General features: G+C 45.6%; 1 protein-coding gene across 3 annotated transcripts in view; it reads left to right on the top strand.

Moving 5' to 3' along the window:
• RBM6 (RNA binding motif protein 6) overlaps positions 1-12,450 on the top strand; it is a 58,311-nt gene that overhangs the window by 30,277 nt on the left and 15,584 nt on the right. For all 3 annotated transcript variants that reach the window (XM_014869708.2, XM_014869707.2, XM_088171624.1), the window contains exon 7: positions 11,737-11,811. In XM_014869708.2, coding sequence (XP_014725194.2) covers positions 11,737-11,811 — 75 coding nt within the window. The remainder of the gene's footprint in view (positions 1-11,736; positions 11,812-12,450) is intronic.

Raw genomic sequence — 12,450 nt, 5'->3', positions numbered from 1 at the left:
TTTGCCATAATGATTTGCACAGGACCCGTCACTGAGAATGAGGTGACATAAATTGTTGGGCTGAGTCCAATGAGTCCTCAGCCCAATTCCAGCAATGTCGAGGGGAACACCAGATATGTTTTACAAGCATATGAGCCAGATTATAACGCTAGAACTCCATCTGGACTGTTTTGATAAGTGGGAGCACACCAAAATGTTGCAGTTTTCACTTGATGAGTCGTTGTTGTGAGCTTCAGCCTCAGAACTGTTCGTTCATGCTTTTGTGCTGTCTTAGCAGTGATTGCTTTTCCATCACTTGATGCACTGTTGGTGTTGGATTGCTGGAACAGGAAGGTAAAATGTTGACTTTAGATGTGGTAAAAAAATGTCGAACTGCACACTCCCTGGGGTTAAGGAAGAAGGCAGAACCACTGTTTCCTTATCTTCAAAGAAATACCTATGCTTCTGTAGAAATTGTGTATCTTTTTTTTGTATATATGGTTTTGATAGTGAGAGAGAGCTGGAATTCCTGTCAGATGTGGATTTTAGTCTGTTTTCTTCCCAGCTGAGTTTGTATTGGACCTTTTCAATTTAAATAACGGAATTTTGGCTACCTGGAATTTGGGTTCATTCAAAAGGAGTACATTGCATTTTGCTGTTTTCTGCTTGGGTTGTGAGACTCACACGAGTAAAATATTAAATTCAGATTCAAGTTTGAAGATGCAAGATCAAAGCTCTGGCAGTCAGCAACTTTTATTTGCGAATTTCTGTTTCCATTTGACTGTAACTGGGTTGTTAATGTTCTTGTCTAGAAATGAAATTATTACAGTGGAAAATGGGGGCGGCATTAGCTAAGTAGGCTATTGTGTCATTATCCATCAATCACAGGCAACAAGGAAACAGGTATTTAACACAGGAGGACACGGAGTTATTATCTGCCCCATTCCCCTGCAAGCCACAGGGCACCTTCTAGACTCTTATTAAAGCTTTAATACCTATAGAGAGCACAAGAAACACTGTGTGCTAGAAGATCAGGAGTTCTGCTGTCATTCTGCATCTGTGCAGGACCAGGAAACACATGAGGTGGAAGAGCACTGAGAGTGCTGGCAGGCAAAATCCCTCTGCACTGCTGAGGAAAGGCACTGACTTCCCCAATCCTCTCACATAAGGGGAAGAATTTCTTCTTCCATCATATCAGGGAGCCTGTGAATGAGACAGACACTGACAGGTCCTCAGTAGCACTGTGTGACCAACTTACTGAATCCTGGCTACAATTGCTCCCAGAAGAGGGTTGTGTGGGAAAATCTTGGAGCTCCTTTGCACAAGGAGACACAGGATGGAGGTGGGAAGTTCTTCCTGGCTTCTGCAGAACAAAAACTATCAGATGTAAAGGAGCATTCTGCCTGAAGGTTTATTTTGTGGTGCTGTTGCACTGTGTGTATGTGTTGACAGCTACCAGATGTTGCATCCAAGTGTCCTCCTGCATCTCCATTGCTTCAGGCCACATGTAAGTTCATTCCACGGGATGAACAAACAGCATCTGAAGGACAGGGGTCTAAAGTCAAGTCTGTCATGTAAGGAATTACATTTTTAATGAGGGTCAAAGCTATAAAGCTGTAAACATAAGGTTTAAATATTTAAAACTCTGAAACTGTCTTTAGAACAAGAGAATGAAAGTAATTTTCTCCTGTTTTCATAGACAACAGGGGAAATCTTAGTTTTTTTGTGATCTACAGTCCATGTCTAAACAGGAAATTAGCAATGTATTTAAATGGGCTTCATGAACCAGATTTGAGCCAGGGTGGCATTTAAAGCCCAAGCAAACATTTGATGTACTTTTCCATCAAGGATCTCAGGAGCAGAGTTAACAGAGAAAGTAATTTTAAGTCTTTAAGAATCCCAAGATGTATTTTCATACACTTAATACCAGGTTGAGAAGTCTCACTAAGAAGCTTTCTCACGGTGCAAAGCTGTACATTAATGATATGATGACTAAGGTATTTTACTGTTTATAGTCCTAAGTTTTTGAAAGTCTTGATTGATTCTTCCCAACCTGTGATATCACTGGAGAGGAGTGCTGAGGTGGTTTGGATTTTTTTTCCCCTGACAAGCTGTTGTTCTGTGCCTGGTTCATGTGGAACTGGTGTATCTACTGCCACTGCTGCCTTCTCTGTCCATTCCATTAACTCAGCTCATCTCTTTTTTTTCCTTCCAGTATGTACTGGGCACATCACTAATGTAAGAAGTGAATTCCAGAAAGTTTCACGGACACCTCCTAGTGACAGGCAAATGGTTGATCCATCTGGCTCAAAGAGGAGCAGCTGAAAGCGTTGCCTCTCTGGTGCTCCAGTGCTTGCTGCAGAGAGGTGAGCAGCACACAGGGAGCTGCAGGCAGTACCCTGTGCTTGGCTGCCCTGGGTTTGCACGGGCCAGTCTGTCCTGAGCCATCAGGTATTAGATCCACAGGTATTAAAGTCTCACAGGGGGTTCAAGTGACAGTATCTGAGCCACCCACTACTGTGCAGTTTATCTGACAGTTTAAAGAGATGTCTGTGCATTCTGTTTCCCCTTCCCAATCCCTTAGGAATTCAAGCCATGCTGGGGCACTTCTGGCACAACAGGGAACTGTGTTCTTTTCCTTTCTTGGTGTCAGAGTTATCAGAGGAACTGCAGTCCTGCATACTCACCTCTCTGGCTCTACTCTCCCAAAGAGCTGAGGTCAGCCACCAGAGCCTCAGAGCCTAGAAAGTCACTACTTCTGCACACTGATAAGGCCCTAATTTCCTTTTTTCAGCAGTTCTGGGAACTGACCAGGAAGGAACGATCTGAATTTACCTCTGGACTTTGTGCAGTGCAGTTGCTTGAATGGACCTCTTAAACCTCAGTGCCCTGAAAAAGGAAGAGGTGCTGGGTGCCATAGTGAGCTGTGATACCCACTAGTGTTATGTTGTACCCAAGCCAGACTGGCAGGGAAAAATAATTTTCCTCCAAAGGGCTTGGATAACTGTTCTCATGCTGTGCCAGCTTTCTTGGCAAATACTGACCCAAGAGGTTAAAGCAGCTGTTTTCCAAATCAACAGCTCTTCCAAGAAGAGCTCTCAGGAGGCAGCATCTGCTCAGACACAGAAATCTGTACAGGTGCCAGCCTGAAGGTGGGCCAGCTACCTTGAGGTTCTGTCCAGGTGTGACCATTAAGGATCTGGATATAGCTTTTGGACAGGACACCTCGACGTCACAGTGACGTGCTGGGAATCATCATTGGGATGACACAGGTAAGTGTTGCACTGCTGGTGGCAAATGACAGGGCTCTTATCCTGTGGGAGGCAGTACCAGACACCCACTTTTGTCATTAACTGAATATTGAGAAATGATGTCTCTATGGATAAAACCCTCTTTTCTTCAGAGGTACTTCCTCTTCCCTCAGTTTTTAGGTCTTTCAGCAGAGAGACTGTCCTGCAGGGAGCTTGCCTGAGCACTGGCTGCAGAGAAGGCACTGCCAGGGAAAGCTCCTAAGAGTGGAGGAGCCTCTGGAGCATGCCCTTCCCCATTACAGTTGGTGTGTTCTTAGCAAACATTTGCTGCTGCACAGAGCACCCTGAGTTCTGTTCACTATGCAGGTGTTGGAATTGTGTGTAATCCCATAGGTACATGCTCCAGTGGAAGAACATGTGTTGTTTGTGTTTGTAGCTTGGATTGTCTAGCAATAAATTTACCCCTTTAAAGCAGAGCTTTCCAGCCTTTTTTTCCACCATGATTTTGCATTGGGATTGCTCTTTAGGGTTTTGATATTTGTGCTTCAAACCTATGATTAAGGTGCTGGGTGTTTCCTCATTGTTTCCCAGCTTCCTTATGGCCATTGCTAATTGTAAAGTATCCCTGAGGGAGGTGCACAGGAAGGTCCTGGACTGGATTAGTGCATTGTGCTAATGTGCTTAAGCTTTATATTGTTTAACAGTGAGATGGATGAGATGACCTTTGAGGAAAAAGGTGGCCATGTAAAAAAAAAAAACAGTGAGAAATATGTCCAAGCAGTAGAGCAGCATTTTGGAGAGACAAGTGAAAGTCCCTGTGATGGGAGAGAAGGGGGTCTGTGAAGCAGTTGTTGTTCAGACATTGTCCATGCAGTAGCCTGTGATAAGTCAAGGAATATTGTTGAGGCAGAGCAGTATGGATCCTTCCCTAGGGATCCATCTATGAATAATGATACTCAATATGCTAAATGTTGAAATACTCTTTAAGTTTTGATAGCTTAAGTATATTTTTCAAATAGAGGATTCAATCTGATTGGTAGTTTTCTGAGCATGAATGTTTGACTTAGAATTATTTAGGTTGGAAAAGACCTTTAAGATCAAATCCAGCTGTTAAAGAAACTCACATGCATGGCCTCCTCCACTTACCTCGTTATATGGCCTTAACCATCCATGCTTCTCTTTAGCTGTGGAGTGGAAGCACAGCCAGTAGCACCAGAACACAAAATTTGTCCCTTTTTGAGCTGTTGTCCACAGATCCTCACTGTCTGGACTCCAGAAATCTTCTTCTGACTCCTTCATGCTATAAAGGAAAGGCTTTCATTTTAAAATTTCCACTTTTTTCACAGTGATCTTATAAGCTGATTTGCAAAGGTGCCCTCTTCAGAGGAGTGAGGGAAGCTGGAGGTTGGCATTAGCCAGGCAGAGATGCATTAGGGCCTTGAGTGGCACGTAAAAGTGCACTTGGCTTCACTGGATCAAAGAAAACTTTCAGATGCCTTGAAATCTACTTAAAGGGTGAAATGCAGAAGCTATTCACATCACCTGCTGCCCAAAGCTGGCCCTTGAGCATGTGAGGTCCTGAGCACATTGTGTGTTTTCCCTAGCTGTGGCACATTGCTGTTATCCGTCCTGCAGCTGTAATTGAGAGCTTGCCTGTGCCCACCGTTTTGGTGTTCTCAGAGCAGGCCTGAGAGTGCTGACAAGCAAAGCAAATGCTGTGTTTAAAAGATAAGCACTTTGAGAGTCCTAACTTGGAACTGAATTGGAGTTCAAAATTCAGGCATTAAAATGTAGAGAGCTGGCATAGTCTGAAAAGCAATTTCTGTGTGTATTTGCGAAAAGGATATCAGTGAGGGGAGGTGAGCTGTAGAAAGATACTGGGACTTGCTTAAAAAGGGTATGGCTGGTATCCAGGGAATTTAGAAACCGTAGGAAGAAAACTGGAGGTGTCTCAGCAGGCTAGCTGGGGTGTCTGTGGAAATAAGGTACTTAAAGGATGCAGACTGGCACCTTCTGCTAAAGGACAAATGGCCTGGATAACTAGGCAGGAAGGGAGGCCTGAGAAGGGAGTAAGTAGATATGGAAGCTTACGTGGCCCAGTGGATGGTCTCCCAGTGCTAGTGAGTAATGGGTTTTAAATAAAAGGGCTTTGAAAAAGAGGTGCCAGGTGCTATCTGGGATAAAATATTCTTTATATAGCATCTTAATCTGTTACATTTAGCTGCTGAATCTTTAGGACTCTCTCAGTTATCTTCCTAATGCCTCAGTTCTGTGTTAGTGCCAGTTTTGTGTAACATGCCCATCAGTGGTGTGCCTGAAATAGTGTTCTGTCAGCTCAGGATGGATGGTGACAGCTTTGGGCTCTCAGGACTCCCCTGACCTTGAGGACCAGGAGCCCTGAGCATGCCATGCTGGTTAGCCTTGGATCACTGTTGAAATAAATGCTTTACTGCTAAATGCTTCAAGGTGATGCCACATGCTCTTCAGCTCCATAGCGTTCTCTGATGCCCAAGAGCCAAATGTCCTGCTCTTTGGGTGACCACTAACACAGTGTGTATGTTGTCAGTTGTCATCTCAGCGTTAGTCTTGATGGAAATCTGTAATAATAGTACACAGCAAAGTTGTTTGGATCCATTTGGTGATGTAACAATCCCTCAGGGATCCACCACTTTTCAAACCATCCTTTTCTTTCCCCTTTGTATCTTGAATCTTCTGCCTTGGCTGTCAGCCACTCAGTAGTGGAGTGCTGGACACACTGCTAGATCAGGCCAATAAAAAGAAATTCCTGAGCTGCAACTGGTTTGAGAGCTCGAGAAAAAGAGGCTGGAGAGCCTTGGGGAAAATCCTGGCTCATGCGGAGTTTGCTTGAAGTTACTCTTGCTGTAGGAAATGCCAGATTGCTGCAGTACCCTGCAGCAGCCTGGATTGCTTTTGTTTCTTCAGCTCCATGTCATGCTCCATTTTTTAAATGTTTAATTAGAGATGGATTGTGGTTTGTGGGTTCACAGCTTTTCGCATCTGCTTTTTGTCAGAGGTAAGCAGATGTACTACCTGTTGCTCTGTACAGTTGAGTCCCTTGTGCAGCAGCTGCTGATGAGTTCAGAGATAAAAACTTCAGCATATGGAAAACAGGGGATGAGAAGCCAGTTTCTGTGGCTGAGATGATCTTGTTCTAAAATATATCCAGCTGATCTCTTATCCTCCCAGGTGTTGGCCCTCTGCTTTGTCCCAGGAAGGTGCTGCCTCCTCAATTCCACGAACAGTATAGTTGAGTGGGGATTGTTAGGGAGACCTTTTGTGTTAGGAGACCTGCCTAATTTGAAGGTGAGTCCTGTCAGGGAGAGAACCCTGTGCTCTCCCTGCCAGCTCCCACTCAGCCTCTGCATGGTGCATGCCAGTGGAGTAGGATGCCATTACATAACTTGCATTGTGTGGCGGTTGGGGGTTGTTAAATCTGCATTTCTAATCCATACTCAAGTAGGAGCAGAACCTGAAAGCATTCTGATCTGCAGTTCCAATTAGATAACCTGGCTTGTGCTGTCAGCTCCTTGTCTCCTGTGCTGTGCCATCCAATGCATTTGAAGGCCAGGGCTGGAATATACCCTGAGGATGGTAGGAGCTTTTTATTCTGGGGAGTGCTGCTGGGACCAGGGGCATCCACTGCATTCCCAGACTGCTTCCTGGAGTAGTGTCTGAGCATTCCCAAGGCAATGAACATTAGTCATTAATAATTGTAAATAATTTTTAAATGACGGATGTATACTGATTTTTGAATAACCATCCTAATTATAGTAAATATGCATAAGAGGCCTAAATTAACATCATATAAACAAGGTTAGTTCTTGTATTTTAATGTGACTGCTTTGCTGTGCTACCCATAAGCATTCTTTTGTCATAATCTTCATATGCAGTTTTTTATCTGTTTACAAATGGTATTTTCAGTTAATTTTTATCATGTTGAACCACATTAGTCTTCCAGCTTGGTTATTACTCAGCAGAAAGGATACCTGAACCTTTCAGTTCATGGAACAGATAATTTTCATTTAATCAGACCATAAACAATATAAGGAAGTAATTTGCTGACGTGGTGTTTGGTTTGTGCATGAGCCAGCTGCTAAAGGGAGCCTGAAGGTGGTTCACTTGTGGTGGAGGCACCTCCTGCACTGCCTTGGGGTTGTAGCCAAGAAGAAAAGTTTGACTTATTAATCTTGTGGATTAATACACAAGCTGAGCCTTGGTTCTGTTCCAAAACTGATGTGTGCCGCCCCAGGTGTGTCATCTGTAAAGGTGACACTGACAATTGTTGTTCCACAAGTCAAGCACTCATGGTCTTCCTTGTGACCAGGCATGGTGGCATCCTGGATGGATGGCTGCTGTCATCCCCCTGGAGAACTGGAGCACATTCCTCCACAGTAACCCATCGTGGTGTTGGTTGCTGCATCCACATCTCCATGGGGTTTCCCAGTCCCAGTTGTAGCTGCTGAAGCATGACCCACAGGGTGGTATACTTGGAATGCTGTCAGCTCATTGTTTGGAGGCTCCGAAGTGAAATTTTACTGGAAGTTTTAGTGTTTGGATAGATTCAGTTAAAGCGGAAGCCTGGTGTGATTTGAGGGAGTGGCCGTATTCTGAGAGCTCTCCTTTCACATTTTCAATTTTCTAGGTCACTCTTGGATGCTCTAATTTTTTTTCAGAGAAACAGTTAGCAAAAGCTTTGACACTGATGATTTGTATTCTGTCATCTCAGTCTTGAGAGCAAAGAGATACTTTTTTGGCAAGTTCTCCCCCTCCTCAACCCCCAGCCGTCATCATTAAAATGCTGTCAACAAGCATGAAAAATCTCAGCGTGCTAACTGTAAATGCTAATTGACAGACAAGCAGCTGAAGCGGCGGCTTGTGCAGTGCCTGACCTGCAGCAGGCTGTCTCCTGGCCCTGGCAGTAGCTCCATAGGTCCCCTAGGAAGTGGGATCAGAGTGCTCAGTGCTCATGTACCTGCAGAGCCAGGCTGGGCTCTGTGCACAGCAGTTCTGTTACAAACAGGGTAAACTAGAGGTGAGCTAAACCGCAGAAGTGGGCATGATGTGTCCTAGGGTGTAGTCTGGCTTTTTTCTCACAGGTAGGCCTACCTACCTGGTATTCTTTAATGCTTCTTTGGGGAGCAAAAATCTTGGAAACTGCTTTAGTAAAACTAGCTTTGTTGCTGAAGCCTTGTGCCCTGCTGACACAGTCTCCAGAGTGCTTTCGGAAGGATTGCATCACCTGTGAATATCATGGCTAAGGAATTTTTTCCTTTTTCTTTCCCTCTGTAAAAGCAACCTGTTCCTATGGGGTTTGTCCCTGCTCAGTGAAGAGCTTTGTGACATGGCTGTGCAGTGTGTGCTCTCTGCAAACAGGCTTTATGGTTTCCTGGCACAGCTCTCTAGGACCATCTCACGGTAGGGTTGCTGCATGGATCAGTCTGCTGACAGGAATATTTACATACTTGGCCAAAGGGCAGATTTTTTAGTATCTGAACTGGCTGGGATTGAATTGTATCACTTAGATTAGAATTCAGTGTTGCATCTCCAATGACCTCTAAGCAAAAAATCCATGTGTAACTGTGTTTGAAAGGTATCAAACAGTAGCACTAATAATTGCTTCTAGCAGTAAAGTCCTGATGCTCTGTTTTGATGAATTTAGCGATTCAGAAAACGGTAGAATCTGCTCATACCCTTGGAAATCTGGGCATTTCCATGGCTGAGAGCCTGCTGTCCTAGCACTGCAAAGCTGTGCTGCCTTTTAAACCCTTCACTGGTGAGTCAACTCTGTGTTTACTGCTAGTTATGAGGGGGAGGTTCCTGACTGGGAAGACCAGAGAGACATTTCTGTTTCACTCTGACTTAGAAAAAGCCAAGCTGCTCTGAAATACAGGGTATTAAAAATACAGAAGAATTAACAGACATAGTGCAGGTTGCTGAAAAAGTCCAGGATAAAATGCCTGAATGTGGAAGAGATATGGTGCCAGACACAATATGTAGCATACTTTAAGCTTGCCCGTTTCCCCCCCCCCCCAGCACTGTTCCCTGAAATTTTCAGAAAATCTTTGTCATTTTGCCAAGATTTGCTCAATTGAAATTTGCTCAATTGGACTGAAATTTAGAGTATTAGCCAAAAATTTTTGCACAGTAAAGGAAGATCTAGATGAGGAAGAGTAAGTAGAGACAGGCACTAGGGTAAATAAAGGTTCTGAAAATATTTGTGATGGAATCTAGTAACAAAATGGGAGAATGAGGAATTCAAAGCCACCGAATCCTGACAATGTGTGTCCTAAGTGAAAGACTCATTTTGGAGAGTTAAATGATGATTGCAGCCTTGAAAATTACTTTATCAAGAAGAAATCAGTAAGAGAGAGCTTGCTGAAAAAGTGAGCAGGCAATCAGCAGGGTGTTAGTGAAATCAGGGAGAATTATGCAAGTGACACTTTCTGCAGCCTCCGAAAATGGAATTTGCGGAAGGGACCAGCACCACCAGCACAACATGCACTTAAATACCATTTTCCATAAAACCAAAAATAATCTTAAGGCTTTCTGGCAAGGTTTGTCCTTAATGGCTGGTAGAAGGATGAAGCTCTGTGATGGATTGCCCCTGCCAGAGGAGATGTTCTCTAATAGAGTTTTTTGTTTCCTGGTCTCATAGGCAGAGCTGCAGCTGCCTGCTGAGGGGCTGCTGTTCCCAAGGACTTCCCTGGGCTCATGAGGATGTGCACCCTGCCTTCTCCTCCTGCCTCTGCTCAATGTGTCCTGAGGCACCCACAGGCACTTCTAGCCTGCTCCTGGCACTGCCCATCTCTAGAGTGTGTGCTGGGATGTGGTGGGAGTCCTCCCTGCTTGGGAGAGGGAGCATGTCTGTCTCAGGGACCAGCATTTCCAGTGGGACAGCCTTGATTTCCACTTCCCTTTCTCACTTGTGTTTCTTCACGTGCCTAAAGAAGGTGCAAAACCTTTTGTAGACAGGTAAGGTGAGCAATGCTCCCTGCTGTGACTAGACCCTGAGCAGATTCTCCAAAGATGCTGCAGTGTGCTCTGGGTGCACACACCAGCCTTCAGCGAGGTCTGGGAATGGCTCAGCTTTCTGTCAGGCAAAGGCAAATCCATGTTGGAAAGCAGTGCTTGAGCAGCCAGGTGGCAGAAAGGAACCCTTGAAAGTGTTCAACATGGGCCTGCTAGGTAAGGATGGCTTTGGTTCATAAAAGGCAGGATCTGAAGAAGGGAGGTGGTAGAACCCTGCTGTGTTCTTTTGTAGGAGTTAAAGGATTGTTGTACTGCCACTCAGTGATTCCCTTCTATGAACTCTTCACTCCCACTTTGCATGTTCCCTAGCATCTCCCTCACGTTCTGCAGAGCAGTTTATGCATGGGTGTATCATGACTTCTGAATAATAACTCTGGGAACCTTTTTTCTCATGGTCATGGTTTGCACTGGGGTTTTTGCATGATGAGGCTACTGGGTCAGAGTATCTGGGCAACTTCTAACTCAGCAGAGGTCCCCAAAATAGGCTGGGACTGTTTACAGCTTCCTGACATCTGTCTGTGCTATCAGGTAGCTGCTCTCCTGGAACTTGGGAGACCTGGGTCTGGGTCTCTTTATTGATACCGAATCTCAAACTATGGTATTGGGGAATCCAGGCTGTGTGGTCTGGCAATGCCTCCAGTGACAGGACACGTCTCCTGGCTGTGTGCATCTGTGACTTGGCCTGCCTGCATCCTGCATACCCAGGCATGGCCTGTTGTCCATGGCAGATGGGAGCCACCAGGAATCATTGCTGTTCCAGGCAGGAGCCAGGGGACTTGTACCTCCAACCCATTATATCTGTGTTTCAGCAGAGCTTGTGGGTGTGTTGGCACATCTCCAAAGCATCACTTGTGGATCTGGAAGCAGTGTATCTGTGGGCAGTGGAGCCCCTCAGGTGCTTGAGGCCAGCCTCAGCAAGGAAGGTGGCTCTGCTGGCTGCAGGGCCAGTGGCACATTTCTGGTGTATTTCTCTGAAGAAAAGCCATGGTTTCGTGACTGGCATGAAGACTAACCCAAGTATGAAAATTCCCTCACCTGAGAGGATTTTTCCACGCCTTCCTCCTCGAGTAGCTGCCTTGAGGCCAGCCTGGTGGCTGGTGTGAGGGAGTCTGTCCAGCTGCCCCTTGCCAGCACCTGGACTAAAGCAGGTTAAAGCAGTTTCCCACTCTAGTTACTTGTCTCTGCTCCTCCTGGGAGGTGGCAAGGCCTCTCCTGCCTGGTTCCTCTGGAGCTAGCTAACACAGCCTTGTAGCTCCATGCTAGAGCAGGGCACAGGCTGTTTCCCTCCCACTTCCATGGCAAAGCTCCAGCTAACTGAACTGGGAGACTCTCTCCCCCTTTCACCCTGTTTCACTTGCAAAACCTTTAGGAGCCAGAGAGCTTTCACCCCTTTCTTTGCCTCTGAGTAACCTACGTGTGCTGGGCACGTTCGTCATTTGCCCCCTTGTCTCAACAGGGAACTCTTACGATCGGAGGCAAAGAAGTGACCCTTGAATACACTCCGTGCCCAGAGTTTTGGCGCTGCAAACGTGTAAGTATGTGCTCAGAGCTGTGTTGTGCTTCCCCTGCTGGCACTTGTGGCACTGGCAGCTCAAAGGAGTCTTAGATATTTATATTCGCTCAGTGGCCAAAGTCTCTCAGAGTAATTAATACCTGTCCTGAAGCTCTTGCCCCTTCTAAACTGTGCTTTTGCCTACGTTGATTTTGGTCCCACCTCTGCATGCATGTTTCTCTGGTAGAGGTAGCCAGATTTTTTTATGCACAGAGCAGCCTTGTCCCTATGCAGTGATTCCTTTTTAAAATGTGGGAAAAATAGCGTGCGGATCCTTTCTCCTTAAAAACCACAATGAGACAGCGATTCCGCCAACCGGAATGGAACAGGCTTCACTCTGGTTCATGTGTGTAACCACCCCTCTGCCTCACACAGGAACCTGTGGTCGAGCTGTGGCTCTAGTAAGTGCAGCAGGGAAGGAAGCATGGAAATGGATCCAAGTCTAGGCAGCATGAGCCAAGTACATGCTGGGACTGGCCCATTTCTGGGAAGGCACAGTTGCCCAAGGGTCATTTTGTTCCTGTGCCCTCCCCAAGGTTCTCTCAGTACAGGAACTTACAGCTGCAGCAGGCTGGAGGTGATTGCTAGAGAAAGGACAGGATTGTTGCCTGCACTCCC

Source organism: Sturnus vulgaris, chromosome 11 (genome assembly GCF_052056855.1).
Source record: "Sturnus vulgaris isolate bStuVul1 chromosome 11, bStuVul1.hap1, whole genome shotgun sequence".
NCBI classification, from domain to species: domain Eukaryota; kingdom Metazoa; phylum Chordata; class Aves; order Passeriformes; family Sturnidae; genus Sturnus; species Sturnus vulgaris.
Note: the sequence above shows the minus strand (reverse complement) of the source record. Positions and strands in the feature narration are given on the sequence as shown.